Raw genomic sequence first — 17,086 nt, forward strand, 5'->3', positions numbered from 1 at the left:
CCGAGGTCAAGGTCACACTTCGAGTTCAAAGGTCCAAAATGGCCATAAATGAGCTTGTCCAGGCTATAACTATGTCGTTTATTGTGAGATTTTAAAATCATTTGGCTCTTTTGTTCACCATCATTGGACGGTGTGTGGCTTGAAAGAATTATGTCGATATCTCCAAGGTAAAGGTCACATTTTTAGTTTAAAGGTCAAATATGGCAAGAAATTTTATTATGATCTTGTCTGGGCCATAAGTATGTCATTCATTGTGAGATTTTAAAATGACTATACATTAATTTTGTTCACAGTCATTGGATGGCGTGTCATGTGAAAGAATTCAAGAGTTCAAAGGTCAAAATGGCTATAAATGATAATGGCATAATAATTCTTAAAAATCGCCATAAATTAGATTCTCTTGTTTTGTGAAGAAAGCATGCAAAATAGTCTGTGTCAATGCAGCATGTGGGGGTATATGTCACATCTGTGACAAAGCTCTAGTTATTTGCGTCAAACACTGAAGAATGGCACAGATAGTGTGACATAATTTGGCATCACTCTGAGAAAATACAGCTTAATGCATGTGTGTAAAGTGTTGCCCCAGATTAGCCTGCGCAATCAACACAGGCTAATCAGGGAAGACACTTTCCTCTTTTACTTAATGTTAAGTTTTAAGGAAGTCTCCTGTAAAGTAAATAAAAATCCTGTTTTGGCAGAAATTGTTGTCTCCGATTCTCCTGTACGAACTGCACAGGCTGAGACCACACTTATTGCACATGCTTTTAACCCTGTTTTCGCGAAGGGCGGCTCAATGATATGTGCATGCTTCTCCACACTTTACCCAGATTCCGTGAATCTTAAATTACAGGCAATCATTTACAAAATCATGACAGTGTTGCAAGATCTATAGATTTTTGTCATCCCACAAGTTAATGTGAAATATGCATGTCTCAAGTATGCATGGAAAGGAGGGAACATGAACATGCCAGATAATCAAAAAGTTATTATTGTTAGAAATGCATGATAGCAAGAAATGCAAGTACCCAAACTGTTTTACCAAATACTTAAACATTATTTAAATTTATCGGCATTTAATTTTGTTTGTTTTCAAATTCATTGATTTCTGATTTTTGCCAAAACAAAACACAAACATACAAACTAATTATTTGATTTGACGTTTTAAATTTGTCAACCCACAAATCAACGAAAATCATGTCCCACGAAAAATTAAAATTTAACACTACCACCTTGTTACTAGATGTACCGAAAGCGCGCTTATAAATCTGTAATTCTAGGGATATTTCTCGTGCAGAAAATCATTTTCAAAACAGGCTGAGATGAAATACAAGAGTACAATAAGTTCCCTGGATCTTTTGTTCAAGATTGCAGATTTGTTCATAATAGCTTAACCCTTTGCATGCTGGGTAATTTGTCTTCTGCTAAAATGTCGTCTGCAGAATTTCTTAAATTAGCATTTTCTTTGATTTTTTTCAAAGAATACTATCAGAATAGTAAACAGTTTGGATCCAGATGAGACGCCACGTTCTGTGGCGTCTCATCTGGATCCAAACTGTTTGCAAAGGCCTTCAAAATCCGGTTCCCGCACTGAAAGGGTTAATGTATAAAAACATATTGAAGATGTTTCCAAAATTGCAAAAACCTGAAAAAATGTTTTACTTAATTTACTGATTGTAGACTGATCTGTATTTGCAAGATTTGCAAGATTTCAGATATTAACTGAAGTTATCTCCACTTGGTGCCCTGTCTAGTTCAACAGTTATTGCCAGTTGTATCATTCGCAAACGACATAGACAGGGAGTTATAGCTAATTTATTGTTTTTTATTGTGCTAGTAGAAGGCTTCGTCTAATACAGTATTTTTATGAAAATCTTATCAGAATAATATATGGTGAATAAAGCGCATCTTTCCATTACTGGGTGTGAATGCCAAATTGTTATAAAAATTGTATTACTCTTGGAATGATTCCATATCGCAAAGATTGTCAATGAGTTCAAAGATGCACTCTCAGTTTGTACTTGAAGATTACTGTATTATATTGAAAATTAAAGGCCTGTTGAGGGTTGCCATGCTGTAGTGGATATGGTGTCGGCCTACCTGGAGGTCTGTTGAGGGTTGCCGTGCTGTAGTGGATATGGTGTCGGCCTACTTGGAGGTCAAGGGTTCATTCACCCACAGTGGGAGCATTCTTAAGATCAGCCCCATAGACACCAAGTACTGGTTCTAGTCCCAGGAAACAGACTCGAGAGCGTTTCAAATAAGCATTAGGTTTTCAATGCAATCAAGCTAAAATAAATAGGTTTAGACAAAAATTAAACTTAAGGTCTGTTGTAATAGAAATTAGTTTACATTAGAGTTTGTATTTTAAATTAAATGTCTGACGATAAATGTCAATTATTTCCTTCTGGGTTAAAGGAGTGGGCATATGTCCCATTTTGGTCTGAAAATACGTGAAATGATATTCCGAATAATTTTAGAGCTTTAGGACTTATATTCTGGTTATGCAGAGCCATTCATCCTCATCTGTAACTGTGACAAAAAATATTGAAAAACAATCGCCAGTCAGTGTGTGTCCGTTTAGTGCCCAAGCTTCGACCTTGATGTTAACTGACCCGCTGACCCCTTTTCCTGTCTACTCAGGGTCGGTGACTGGTAATGTCATTTATCACACTGAATCAGTAACTCGACACCCTGGTACATGACAGGACCATGTTCATCCAACTACCGTGACCAACCAGTCTGGCCTATGTTAAAAAACACACACAAAAACACATAACAACATCAAAAGCATGTGAACCAGTCTTGTCCCTGTTGCCACATTTTCTAGTAGACTGGTTTGATTTTTTTAGTTAAATAAACAAGCAATCTGACAGATATCATCTCTTATTATAATACCAGACTACATTTGAACAAGGAAAGTGACTTGACCGATATCAACTCTGATTATAATTCCAGACTACATTTGAACCTTGAAAGTGACAGTCTGGCTTTTATGATAATTGTTATACCACACCACCCTTATAATGAACCCTAAAATGTTCACTTTAGACTGGTTACTGATATATGATAAAGATGATTGATGATACATAGCAATGCTTTTTCATGAATTAAATATTTGAGCCTCGCTGTGGGAAAACCGGGCCTAATACATGTGCATAAACAATCGTTGCAAATTAGCCTGTGCAGTCTGCACAGGCTAATCAGAAACAGCACTTTATTGAATTTTTGGTTTAAAGGAACTTTCTTCTAAATGCAAATTCAGTCTTGGCAGAAAGGGTCATAGGACTGCGCAGGCTTATCTGGGATGACACTTTACTCACATTCATTAAGCCTAATTTTCCCAAAGCGAGGCTTATTTATATTAACAAACTTTGCTTTTGTTTTGAACCTAGTTTTCCAGAAGACTGGTTCATTATTGATGTAAGTTAAACCAGCCATCTTACACAAACCATTCTCCACTTTTGACACCAGTCTATGCAGTCTATATCTGGAATGGAACAATGAAGGCCAGTGGCGCTTAGCTCTGTTGACCTTTGAAAAAATGTAAATGGAGCCGAAATGGTCCCTGATTATTTTAGTAAATCACTCTAAATTGACATCATTAGTTCTGGGGTTTTGAGCTAGTAAATGGTTGAAGTATATTATGATCCAGCGATCAGATAAGTTGTGACAAGTGTGAAATTTTATGAAATACTGACTACACTATTTACCATAAAAATGGACACTACGGCCCGATGGCTCAAAACTTTAACAGCCACTTAAGGTAACAGTCTGTTAGCTTTCGACCCTTAAAAATCAATTTTAAAAGCAATGGTTTAACCATTTCAAATTCTCAGAGCAAACTTATTTTGTTTGTAATTAACACATACATTAAAAGGTGAACAATGAAGCCACATATATAACTTTATTGGCTCACTCAGGTGATAAAATAAATAAGGTTAAATGGAATTAAGACTAGTATATGTGACTTTATTATAATTGTGATGGACGAAAGAGTATTGTCCAAGAGTGCAGTAATTGTTTAATAATAACTAAGAAATATTGTTGAGATTTTATATTTGTTGTGTTAAAAATGTTGCAGATTTTCTTTTTCAGAAACGTTTGTTGGACATTTGTTTGTGGGAAATAGTTAAAACCATTTACAATTCTCTCTATGTTTTATTTGACAGTCACCTGAGTTAAGAGCCCTGTAAAGGATTTCACAAGACCATTATACCAAATTATTAAGTTGAAGTCCTGTGTTGAAATGTTTGTTGCACATAGGTTTCCATGAAATGGCTTAAACCATTGAGTTTAAAAAAAAAAAATTAAAACTGACCAGAGTTAAGAACTGCATAAAGGATTATGGAAGATAACCACTGTAACATATCACTAAGCTGAATTTCCTGTTTTGAAATTACAATGTTGGATTATTTCATTCAACATGGATTTGTTATCCACTTCCATTGAGATTTTAGTATCATCAAATGAGAATGAAGGCTGCGCTTTTTGTGCATAGCAATACACTGTTTTATTGTCTTAACATTTCTATATAAGCAGGGTTTTTTATGCTATGTAAAAATGGCTTTAAAACGGATGGTAATCCGAAGCAAACAGACCCGATCCCAAATCAAAATTATTCACAAATTTGCCATTTTATCAATTTAAAAAATCCCACTTTGACCAGACTTCTTTTCCCTAAATAACTAGAAAAACTGCTCATAAGATACAATAGTTTTGAGCTCACCCCTCCAATCGTGCTACTGCCTGGTAGCCATGGGTAACAAACAATTTTTATGGCGGGTCTTAAGTTTAACGTTTCAAATGGATTACAAATGACACACCTTTTCGAAAATGGTCCCATTCATAAAACTGGTATTATTGGATTATCGGAACACATGAGGACACCTGGTTTTATCCAATCAGAAATACCTGGGTCGATCAAAAGAGATCGACAGACCACAGACTAGGTTAAGTATTCATTCAAGGTGTAGACAGAGTATTGGAAAATCCACAGTGGGAAACGAAGTGCATGTTTGTGTGTCGACATGCACACATAGCTACGTTGCGTGGCACACAATCATCCGATTTAAGACCCAGGCTTCTGTGGGGACTTTGTTTTTTGTTTAAAAAAATAAATAGTTTTTTGTCTTTTCCTTGCAGTCTTTGATTGTATAATGAGTCATATCTAAAGAACATAGGAATTAAATCCTAGTTTCTAGTTCCTAAATTTTTGAACTGAGCGATTTTTTCCTACTTGATGAAGTATCGGCCATTGGCACTTTCCTAATGAGGAAATAACTACAAATTTCCCAATTGCTGTCTGAAAAAATTAGAATTAAAGGTTTTCAAAAAAATAAATAAAAAAAAGGTAGCCATGTCTTTTCCTTGCAGTCTTTGATTGTATTATGAGTCATATCTAAAGGACATAGGAATGAAATCCTAGTTTCTAGTTCCTAAATTTTTAACTGAGCGATTTTTTCCTGCTTGATTAAGCATCGGCCATTGGCACTTTCCTAATGAGGAAATAACTACAAATTTCCCAATTGCTGTCTGAAAAAATTAGAATTAAAGGTTTTCAAAAAAATAAATAAAAAAAAGGTAAATAAAACACATTTATTTAATTTCCCTATGAAGCCTCTATGGCTTGAACCAAAGTAAAGATACAATTGACAACTTGACAACACATAGTAATCAATTTTAAAGTATTTGTAAGCATTTCTGTCGGTCTGTCCGAAATTTCATCCGATCTTCACCAAACTTGGTCACAAGTTGTATCTAGATGATGTCTAGGTGAAGTTTGAATATGGGTCATGCCAGGTAAAAAACTAGGTCACAGGGTCACTTAGTGTGTTTTAAACCAAAAGTTTGTCCGGACCATAACTATGTCATTTATCGTTAGATTTTAAAATGACTTGGTACATTTGTTCACCATCATGAGACGGTGTGTCATGTGAAAAAAGTGCATTGATATCTCCAATGTCAAGGTCATACTTGGAGTTTAAAGGTCAAATACTTGTCCAGGCCATAACTTTGCCATTTATGGTGAGATTTTAAAATCATTTAGTAAATTTGTTCACCATCATTGGACAGTGTGTCGTGCGAAAGAATTATGTCGATATCTCCAAGGTCAAGGTCACACTTTGAGTTCAAAGATCATAAATGAGCTTGTCCGTGCCATAACTATGTCATTCATTGTGAGAATTTAAAATCATTTTGCACATTTGTTCACCCTCATTAGACGGTGTGTCGCGCGAAAGAATTACGTCAATATCTCCAAGGTCAAGGTCAAACTTTGAGTTCAAAGGTCAAAAATGTCCATAAATGAGCTTGTCCGGGCCATAACTATGTTGTTCATTGTGAGATTTAAAAATCATTTGGCACATGTATTCACCATCATTGAACGGTGTGTTGCGCGAAAGAATTACGCCAATATCTCCAAGGTCAAAGTCACACTTTAAGTTCAAAGGTCAAAAATGGCAATAAATGATCATGTCTGGACCATAACTATGTCATTCAATGTGAGATTTTAAAATGACTCTGTACATTCATTTTGTTCACAGTCATTGGACGGCGTGTCATGTGGAAGAATTCAAGAGTTCAAAGGTCAAAATGGCTATAAATGATAATAACATGATAGTTCTTAAAAATTGCCATTAATTAGATTCCCTTGTTTTGTGAAGACAGCATGCAAAATAGTCTGTGTCAATGCGGCACGTGGGGGTATACGTCACGTCTGTGACAAAGCTCTAGTTCCAATTGGGCTGGTACCTGTACTTTTCCCAATTGGGCTTGTACCTGTATTTTTCCCAATGTGGCTGGTACCTGCTGTACTTTTCCTAATTGGACAAGAACAATTGCTCACTATGTATCATGTGGGTTTGAAACAGGACATCAAAGAGTTTAAAATAGGCCATCAAAGAGTTTAAAATAGGCCATCAAAGAGTTTAAAATAGGCCATCAAAGAGTTTAAAATAGGCCATCAAAGAGTTTAAAATAGGCCATCAAAGAGTTTAAAATAGGCCATCAAAGAGTTTAAAATAGGCCATCAAAGAGTTTAAAATAGGCCATCAAAGAGTTTAAAATAGGCCATCAAAGAGTTTAAAATAGGCCATCAAAGAGTTTAAAATAGGCCATCAAAGAGTTTAAAATAGGCCATCAAAGAGTTTAAAATAGGCCATCAAAGAGTTTAAAATAGGCCATCAAAGAGTTTAAAATAGGCCATCAAAGAGTTTAAAATAGGCCATCAAAGATTTTAAAATAGGCCATCAAAGAGTTTGAAACAGGCCATCAAAGAGTTTAAAATAGGCCATCAAAGAGTTTAAAATAGGCCATCAAAGAGTTTAAAATAGGCCATCAAAGAGTTTAAAATAGGCCATCAAAGAGTTTAAAACAGGCCATCAAAGAGTTTAAAATAGGCCATCAAAGAGTTTGAAACAGGCCATCAAAGAGTTTAAAATAGGCCATCAAAGAGTTTGAAACAGGCCATCAAAGAGTTTAAAATAGGCCATCAAAGAGTTTAAAATAGGCCATCAAAGAGTTTGAAACAGGCCATCAAAGAGTTTAAAATAGGCCATCAAAGAGTTTAAAATAGGCCATCAAAGAGTTTAAAATAGGCCATCAAAGAGTTTAAAATAGGCCATCAAAGAGTTTAAAATAGGCCATCAAAGAGTTTAAAATAGGCCATCAAAGAGTTTAAAATAGGCCATCAAAGAGTTTAAAATAGGCCATCAAAGAGTTTAAAATAGGCCATCAAAGAGTTTAAAATAGGCCATCAAAGAGTTTAAAATAGGCCATCAAAGAGTTTAAAATAGGCCATCAAAGAGTTTAAAATAGGCCATCAAAGAGTTTAAAATAGGCCATCAAAGAGTTTAAAATAGGCCATCAAAGAGTTTAAAATAGGCCATCAAAGAGTTTAAAACAGGCCATCAAAGAGTTTAAAATAGGCCATCAAAGAGTTTGAAACAGGCCATCAAAGAGTTTAAAATAGGCCATCAAAGAGTTTGAAACAGGCCATCAAAGAGTTAAAAATAGGCCATCAAAGAGTTTAAAATAGGCCATCAAAGAGTTTGAAACAGGCCATCAAAGAGTTTAAAATAGGCCATCAAAGAGTTTAAAATAGGCCATCAAAGAGTTTGAAACAGGCCATCAAAGAGTTTAAAATAGGCCATCAAAGAGTTTGAAACAGGCCATCAAAGAGTTTAAAATAGGCCATCAAAGAGTTTAAAATAGGCCATCAAAGAGTTTGAAATAGGCCATCAAAGAGTTTAAAATAGGCCATCAAAGAGTTTGAAACAGGCCATCAAAGAGTTTAAAATAGGCCATCAAAGAGTTTAAAATAGGCCATCAAAGAGTTTGAAATAGGCCATCAAACTTGAAAAGAACTTTCTTTTGGTGAGTTTTCAAACAAAACTATAAATTTTCTTTAAAATTAGTGTAATAATTAAGCACTGTTCCAGTGTTCCATGTCTTTTCATTTAAGGTGACTGCATATGAACAAGGTTTAATTTTGTGAAAATTCCTCATCCAGGTTTTGTGGAAAAATCAATTTAAATGATGCATCAGTTTAACATAAAAGTGTGTATTTTACTAATTATTCTCAACTTTAATGACAACAATTTATTCCAAGATAGATGTCATATTCAAACTTTACATAATAGTTTGTTCTAAATGACATATCTTTTTGATAAATAAAAGTGTGAAGTGTGTCTGGTTTTGAATGCTAGCTATTGATCAAGTATGGTACACTTATTCAGTTGCAACTCTTTCACAAAAACAACTACTTTTGTGGAATGCACAGGCTAATCAGGGACAACACTTAACCCTTTCCCCCCGTAAGGAGCAAAGCTAAAATGGCTTTTGCTACCAGCATAAAACCAGAGCAGTCTATGAGTAACTTGCAGTCTGTTCAGATTTTATGCTGTTTGCTGCTCATCAGTAACTAAGGGTTGGAAATGAAGCCTTTAAAGCTTGAATTAAGTAAGAAAGGTCTTTAATTAAATGTAACTTTCTAAGGGACTATTACGTATATGTATGAGTAAAAATATGTATCTAAGTGGTTAAGGGGTAAAGCATATATATATATATATATATATATATATATATATATATATATATATATATATATATATATATATATATATATATATATATATATATATATATATATATATATATCGTCTACTGAATGTAATAACTAGGGTAACTGACATTTTGTGAATTGTTCACGAATGCATATTTTCAGACATTATCCAAAATACAGTAAGAGCACTTACGTTTTTTTTTGCGCTCAAAATATTTCAGTATTGAAATTATGGTAACGGCTCCTTTCTTAATTTGTTTTTGTTTTAAAAAAGACATATCAATTTGGAGTTTTGTTTCGTTTTTCAAGTGTTATTATAATACTAATCAGAAAATTTGAATATGGAAAAAGGTTTATTATTTTAATTAAACATTTTTTGCTTCTCCTGAAAATTTAACAAAATGTCAGTTACGCTACTTTTTACATTCAGAAAATGACATGTGTTTGTTATGTCAATTTCAAAAATTTGATAAAAACATTATTTTTACCAAAAAGGTTGACTTAATATTTTAACAGTTGATGTATTTAACCTTAATAAACACAAAAATGGAAAAAAGTAAAAATGTATAAAAATGTCAGTTACATGACTTATTACATTCAGTAGGCGATATATAAAGCCCCGTATTTCCATGACCCCTGCTCATAGATAGAAACTGAACAGCAGCTCAATTACAAACTTTGTAAATAATACAAACAAGCATGTATAATTGAAAAAAAACACAAGACAATTACTTCCAGATTTAACAAACATTATCCTTAAAATTATATTTCATTTCTTCATTCATGAAACATAAAGCGCAATGCTTTAATGTTTTTGAGCTATTTATATGGTTCAATATCTTGTATTACAAGCAGCGTATCAACTTAAGTACATGTTTCAAACATATCATTACACAAAAAATGATGAAAGTAATCTTGGAGCGTTTTATTGATGCTGATTCACCGAGTGCTACTTAATTCCAGCATATCATTTCACGCACTGTAAAAATGTCAAATTTGCACATTTCTTGTGCATGGATTGCTTTTAATATCTACCATTTCACATTAATGGCACAATTAATGATATGCATATGTGATTTGTTCTTGCATGCAATATTGGTTTGAGTCTTCTGCCCATGCCATTTTTATGCTCCCCCCAAAAAAATTAGGGGGGAACATATATTCGCCGCTTCGTCTGTCCGTGTGTCCGTCCGTCCGTGAACAATTTTTGTACGGGCTATTTCTCAGCAATTACTGTCCGGATTTCAATGAAACTTTATGGGAAGCTTCACTTCCAACAGGAGATGTGCATTTTATCAGCCGGTTATGGTCGGATGATTTTTCACAGAGTTATGTCCCTTTGAAATTTTCTATAAACTGTACATATAGTGCAATTCTTGTCCCCCCAACTACTGACTGGAATTCAATGAAGCTTTATGGGAATCTTAACTACCTTGAGGAGATGCGCATGTTATTTGTGGGTTCTGGTTAGATGATTTATTTAGAGAGTAATGGCCCTTTGAAATTTTTAAGTTGCTAAACCATCCATCGTATTGTTTTGTCCAAAGTTATGCCCCTCAAGACGTTTCCTTTTATCTGAATATATTGTGCAATATTGTGAGAAAAAAAAACTTTGGGGAGCATCTCCCGTCTCCGACGGTTTCTTGTTTTTTTTAAGATTGGGAAATGGGACAGAACAGTTTGGATTGGGATAAATTTGCGTCGTTTTGACTAAAATTATTAAATTGGTGTGTGCATTTGTTTGGATAACATATTCTTAAAAACTTAGAATAAAATTGTTTTCAATATTATATTAACTGAGGTTCAACTTTTAGAGCTGGAAAGGGAAATGAACTAAATGCCATTATTTATATATTATTTATTTTTTAATTGGAGACCTTCATTTTAGAATTTTAGTCATTTAGGAAAGTATTTACTTTTTGAGATTATGAATTGATCCCAAATTTTGACTGGTTCTTACATGCAATTTTGATTCCAGTGTTCAGCTTTTGTGTTGAAAGTTGCAAAAATCGTTGATTGGTCATTACATACAATATTTGCCCCCATTTATTTATCATTTTAACCCATTTCTGTTCCCAGACCTCAGTGTTCAGAGCCTTTGTGCCAAAAGTTTTAAAGTCTTTGATCAGTCATTACATACAATATTTGCCCCCATTTATTGTATCATTTTAACCCATTCCTGTTCGCAGACAACTGACCTTGACATAGCATTAGCCATTAGTGTTGTAAGAATTGAAGTTGGACCTTAGCATGTATCAACCTTATTGTCACAGAGTTAATGTGAGTCGCGTTCTGAGAAAACTGGGCATAATGTATGTGCGTAAAGTATCGTCCAAGATTAGCCTGTGCAGTTTGCACAGGCTAATCAGGGATGACACTTTTCGCTAAATTGGATTTTTGCTAAGAAGATACTTCATTTAAAGGAAAAATATCATAAAAGCGGAAAGTGTCGTCCCTGATTGCACAGGCTAAGCTGGGACGACACTTTACGCGCATGCATTAAACCCAGTTTTCTCAGAACACGACTCACATTGTTGTAAATTTAGAAATGGTTGCCCTTCATGGCTGAACTGTACAAAAAAAGAAAGGAATTTATATTTCTTCTTCACAAATTGATACTTATGTGATACAAATAAAATTGTATCCCTGACAGAATCGGTTTATGTCAGATGAAACTGCACAACTTGGGCTGATATGCCCGTGTGGCTTTTCATTTGATCCTTAACTGATTTGTGACTGTGAATGAAAGAAATTATTGTCAACAATAATGTAAAATTGCACTGGCTTGTTTGAAAAACAGTGAAGGAGAATACATCCAAAATCATTATTATTTATGGGTCATTATGATGTTTGTTGATTTCTTCAAGCAATAGATAGAAAACCTTAGATGTACATGTTCCTTGATTTCATGAAGCATTAGATAGAAAACCTAAGATGTACTGCATATGTTATTTTGTTCATTTCTATTTGCATTACATTCTTGTGTTATTGCTTATAAATGTATATGTATTTGTTTGCAATCTAGAAATAAAATGTGTTGAAAATAAAAAATGAATATACATATATTCGTTTATTTTGTGGGTGGACCCATCCATGAATTTAACTGAAACTCAACAGCAAAGTTAAGGACGCAAATTCCTTTTTTGTTTTCCAAAACCAGAAATCAACAAATTTACCTGTCCACAAAAAGTCATGATATTGCATGCGGAAAATATGTGTCTTGTTCTGAGAAAACTGGGCTTATTTCATGTGCATTAAGTTTTGTCCCAGATTAGCCAGTGCAGTCCGCACAGGCTAATCAGGGACAACACGTTTCGCCTAAACTTGATTTTCGGTAAGGAGGGACTTCCTTGAAATTAAAAATACCATTAAAGCGGAAAGTGTTGTCCCTGATTAGCCTGTGCGGACACTTTACGCACATGAATTAAGCCCAGTTTTCTCAGAACAAGACACATATAAGTGATTTTACTGTATGTTTTAACCGTGTCCACTGAAACCATTTTCTTCGACCATGCAGCAATGTACTCTCTATATAGAGCTGCTTGTTGAAATTTCACTAAGTTCTAACATTTCTTGTGTTTTGCTATTTTATGTGTTTAGTGTATTTTGATTAATATGATACAAACATGAAAAGTGTTTTTTGTTCATAGCAAAAATCATGTTGAGGCAGAAAGTGTTGTCCCTCATTAACCTGTGTCGACTGCACAGGCTAATCAGTGGGACGACACTTTACGCACATGCACTAAACCCCCTTTTCACAGAGCACTGCACAAATGATTTGTTCTTGCACTACAAGCTGGGATTAAATTAATTATTTATCTGACTGATAAGGTATTACCCCAGTAAATGATTAATTACTTTTATAATCCTCATGTATTGGACTCAATGAATAAACTTGTATTTAATAGGTTTTCCATATTTATACACCTGTTCATGCACCATGTTTTAATTCACAAACTCAATGATTAATGGTGTCTAGACGGACACAAACTAATAGATAAGAAGGATAGGTAGGTCTTTTGGTGAAATAAGATCTTTTTTGATTGATGCATTGCGCAATAAACCTTTTATAGCAGGTCTTGAGCTGGGGTTTTTTTCTGCAGAAATATATACCAGTGATGTGCATGTGATTTCCACAGTTATGGAGATGAACGAATGACAGCGATAAAAATGTATTAATTAAAACCAGGATGAAGCACTATTTTATATGGAAAATGGGGCCAACAGAGAGATTTATTTGAACCATCGATTTGGAAAAACAGGGTTTAATGCATGTCTGTAAAGTGTCATCTTAGGTTAGCCTGTACACTCCATACAGGCTAATCAGGGACAACCCTTTCAGCTTTTATGAAATTTTGTGTATAAGGAAGTCTCTTCTAAAAAAAAATCAAGTTAAAGAGGACATTGTTGTGCCTTAAATTGTGGAGTGGAACAGGCTAATCTGGGATGACACTTAAGGTGCATGCATTAAGCCCCGTTTTCCCAGAGTTTAAAAAAAACACTATATTCCGTTATTATTGATCCATTTTACAAGTTATAAAAGTTGCAATGATCATAAAAAAGTTTTGCAAAAATGACCCTTTTGGTATATAAGACCACCAAACCTTGAATGACTTTAGAGCGGCCATTGTTACTTAGCTACTGACCAGGTCAGAGTTTGCCCTTGCGCAGGCTGGTCTGGAGCTATGATGGCGATACATGGCATATGTTTTATTAATTTTGTGCATATGGATGCAGCTCATATTGTCTTGAATCTACTGAAGATTTATACGACAAATTGGAACCATGGTTACAGCGTGCTTGTGTTTCACATGAAAGGACCTATAGATAGTGTAGATTCTATTACAGTTTAACCAGCTAAAACTGTTTTGTTTTTTGATTTCAGTAGAGTAGACTATATTTACCTCGTCCACAAGTATGTGCAGGTCGAGGCCATCCTGCTCCATGCATGTATTTGGAAATACTGATCATCATCAAATAGTTTAAATCCTACTTTGGTTTTGCCTCATCGCACAATTCTAATATTTCAGGTTGTATAATTTTGAAGGCCTTTGCAAACAGTTTGGATCCAGATGAGACACCACAGAACGTGGCCTCTCATCAGGATCCAAACTGTTTGCTATTCTGATAGTATTCTTTGAAAAAAATCAAAGAAAGTGCTAATTTTAGAAATTCAGCAGACAACATTTAAGCAGACCACAAATTTCCCAGCATGCAAAGGGTTAAATCCTTTTTGGTTTTGCCTCATCAATCAATATTAATATTTCAGGTTGTAAGGGTGGCGAATTTCTATGTGGAAGCGGAGAATGTATAGACAGTAGTTATAGATGTGATGCAAATCCAATGGATTGTTCGGACGGTTCCGATGAAGACAACTGTCCTGGTGAGATGGTTCCCCTTTTCTAGGCATGGTGGTCTTGTCAGAATTATCCCCTCTGTCTAACATTGTGTTTTTGTTGTCTCCCTTGGTATAATAATGTGTTTTTGTTGTCTCCCTTTGCTTGGCATGTTTTTCTTGTTTAAGCGAGCATGTTATTCTGAATATTGTCTCTCTTTAAATTGATCTCCCTTGTATAATATTGTGTTTTTGTTGTCTCTCTTGGTATAATATTGTGTTGTTGTTGTCTCTCTTAGTTTGGCATGGTTTTCTTGTTAAAGCAAGCATGTTATTCTGAATATTGTCTCTCTTTAAATTGATCTCCCTTGTATAATATTGTGTTTTTGTTGTCTCTCTTGGTATAATATTGTGTTTTTGTTGTCTCCCTTTGTTTGGCATGGTTTTCTTGTTTAAGCGAGCATGTTATTCTGAATATTTTCTCTCTTTAAAGTGATCTCCCTTGTATAATATTGTGATTTGTTGTCTCCCTTGTTTGACTTGGTTTCCTGTTTATACCTAGCATGTTAATCTGTGTTGTGTAATATTGACTTCCTTTTTAACTCATGATGGTCTTTATATAGTTCAATCCCTTTGTATTACATTGTGTTTTTGTTGTCTGCCTTGTTTTGGCATGGTTTTCTTGTTTTAGTGAGCATGTAATTATGTTGTTTAATATCGTCTCCCTTTATTTTGCATAATGCTGTTATTACAATTGTCTCCCTTGTTAAGCATGTAGTTCTAATGTTTCTAATGTGTATAGTCGTTTGCCATTTCTAGATTGATGTTCTGGTTATAATGATCTCCCTTTCTAAAATATTGTTTCGTGTTATTTTTGTATTGTTGTATTTTGTGGGACTTCTCAATTCTTCCCATGGTACCTTGCTCTACAAACATGCTAACAAATATAAAAAGCAACCAATTTATTTATGCCAAAATCGACGAAAAAAATTGAAATCGGCGCCATTTCCACAATTGCTTAATAATTTTATCATTCATCAATGTCACTGAATTGATAACTATATTCTCAAAATATTAAGCGGCTTTATGATCATGAGGATAGGTTACGCTGCACTATAATTTTGACAAATTTTTATATGATTATCTGGATAATACGAGGGGTCATGAAACGTTGTTGTATTTTTCAGTCTTTAATTCCCCGCTTTCGTCATTGTCTAGAGTGGTCTCTCTCATCTCAGAGTTGTCCCTTTTGTCAAGCTTGTTGTGGGAAAAAATTATACATGTTATAGTAAACTTGGTTTGTTTGTTTTTGTTGTTGTTTTTCTTTGCTTGGCATGTTTTTTTGTTCAATAGTTGTCTTGCTTCATATACTATGAAGTTTTTGTTCTTAAAATTAGCCTGGATTGCATTCAGTATTTGAGCCTGAGTCATTCTGGGAATTTGTTTGACATAGGTTTTTGAGCATGTTTTATATGCATTTAGTCAGTTTTAAGTTTGTTCATTTTTCACTTAAAATAAGCCACACTCTGGTAAAACGGGGCTTAATGCTTGTGCGGAAAGTGTCCCAGAGCCTGCCCAGTCTGCAACACTTTCCACCTTAATTGAATTTTCTTTCAGAAGAGTCTAAATATAAATGAAAAATTCCTTAAAGCAGAAACTTAAATTCAGCCGTGATACTAGCTTGTGTGGACTGCGCAGGCTTTTCTAGGATGACATTTTACGCACATGCATCAGGGGTCGTATTCCAGAAACATCTTAAGTCATTTCTTAAATATTTTCACTTAAGTTCATGGGGTCGTATTCCAGAAACATCTTAAGTCATTTCTTAAATATTTTCACTTAAGTTCAAAATTACTATGTTTTGTATTTCTTTACTAAATAAAGACTTGCATGTTGTTTTGGTATTCCTCAAATAAATTAAAAATCAATTACAACACAAGTTCATTTACATATGTACTATTAATTAGATATTAAATATGCATTTGACTGAGTAACAAGAAAAAAACATGATTCAGTAATGAATTTAAAATAGTTTTAAAATGTCAAATATTTGATTATTTGCATTACCCAGTTGTAATATGTTTCATTTTCATCTTTAAGAACATGTAGTTTTGTATTCAAATGTCATGTTTATTTATTGAAAACATCTATGCATTTGTGTGTTTACCATTTTGTCTGTAAATACTTGTATTTATTTCATTAGACTTTTGTCAGTATTTATTTCATTAGACTTTTGTAAGTATTTATTTCATTATTATGCCCCCCTTCGAAGAAGAGGGGGTATATTGCTTTGCTCATGTCGGTCTGTTGGTCGGTCGGTCGGTCTGTCGGTCCGTCCACCAGGTGGTTGTCAGACGTTAACTCAAGAACAGTTGGGCCTAGGATCATGAAACTTCATAGGTACATTGATCATGACTCACAGATGACCCATATTGATTTTGAGGTCACTAGGTCAAAGGTCAAGGTCACGGTGACCAGAAATATTAAAATGGTTTTTGAATGATAACTCAAGAACTCATACGCCTAGGATCATGAAACTTCATAAGTAGATTGATCATGACTTGCAGATGACCCCTATTGATTTTGAGGTCACTAGGTCAAAGGTCAAGGTCACGGTGACCTGAAATAGTAAAATGGTTTCCGGATGATAACTCAAGAATGCATACGCCTAGGATCATGAAACTTCATGG

At 34.4% G+C, this 17,086-nt stretch overlaps 1 protein-coding gene across 4 annotated transcripts in view; it reads left to right on the forward strand.

The window, feature by feature from the left end:
- LOC127847194 (collagen alpha-1(I) chain-like) overlaps nt 1-17,086 on the forward strand; it is a 147,929-nt gene that overhangs the window by 60,847 nt on the left and 69,996 nt on the right. For all 4 annotated transcript variants that reach the window (XM_052378920.1, XM_052378921.1, XM_052378922.1 and 1 more), the window contains exon 5: nt 14,331-14,444. In XM_052378920.1, the coding sequence (XP_052234880.1) occupies nt 14,331-14,444 (114 nt within the window). The remainder of the gene's footprint in view (nt 1-14,330; nt 14,445-17,086) is intronic.

The sequence above is a fragment of the Dreissena polymorpha genome, chromosome 10 (assembly GCF_020536995.1).
Source record: "Dreissena polymorpha isolate Duluth1 chromosome 10, UMN_Dpol_1.0, whole genome shotgun sequence".
Taxonomy (NCBI): domain Eukaryota; kingdom Metazoa; phylum Mollusca; class Bivalvia; order Myida; family Dreissenidae; genus Dreissena; species Dreissena polymorpha.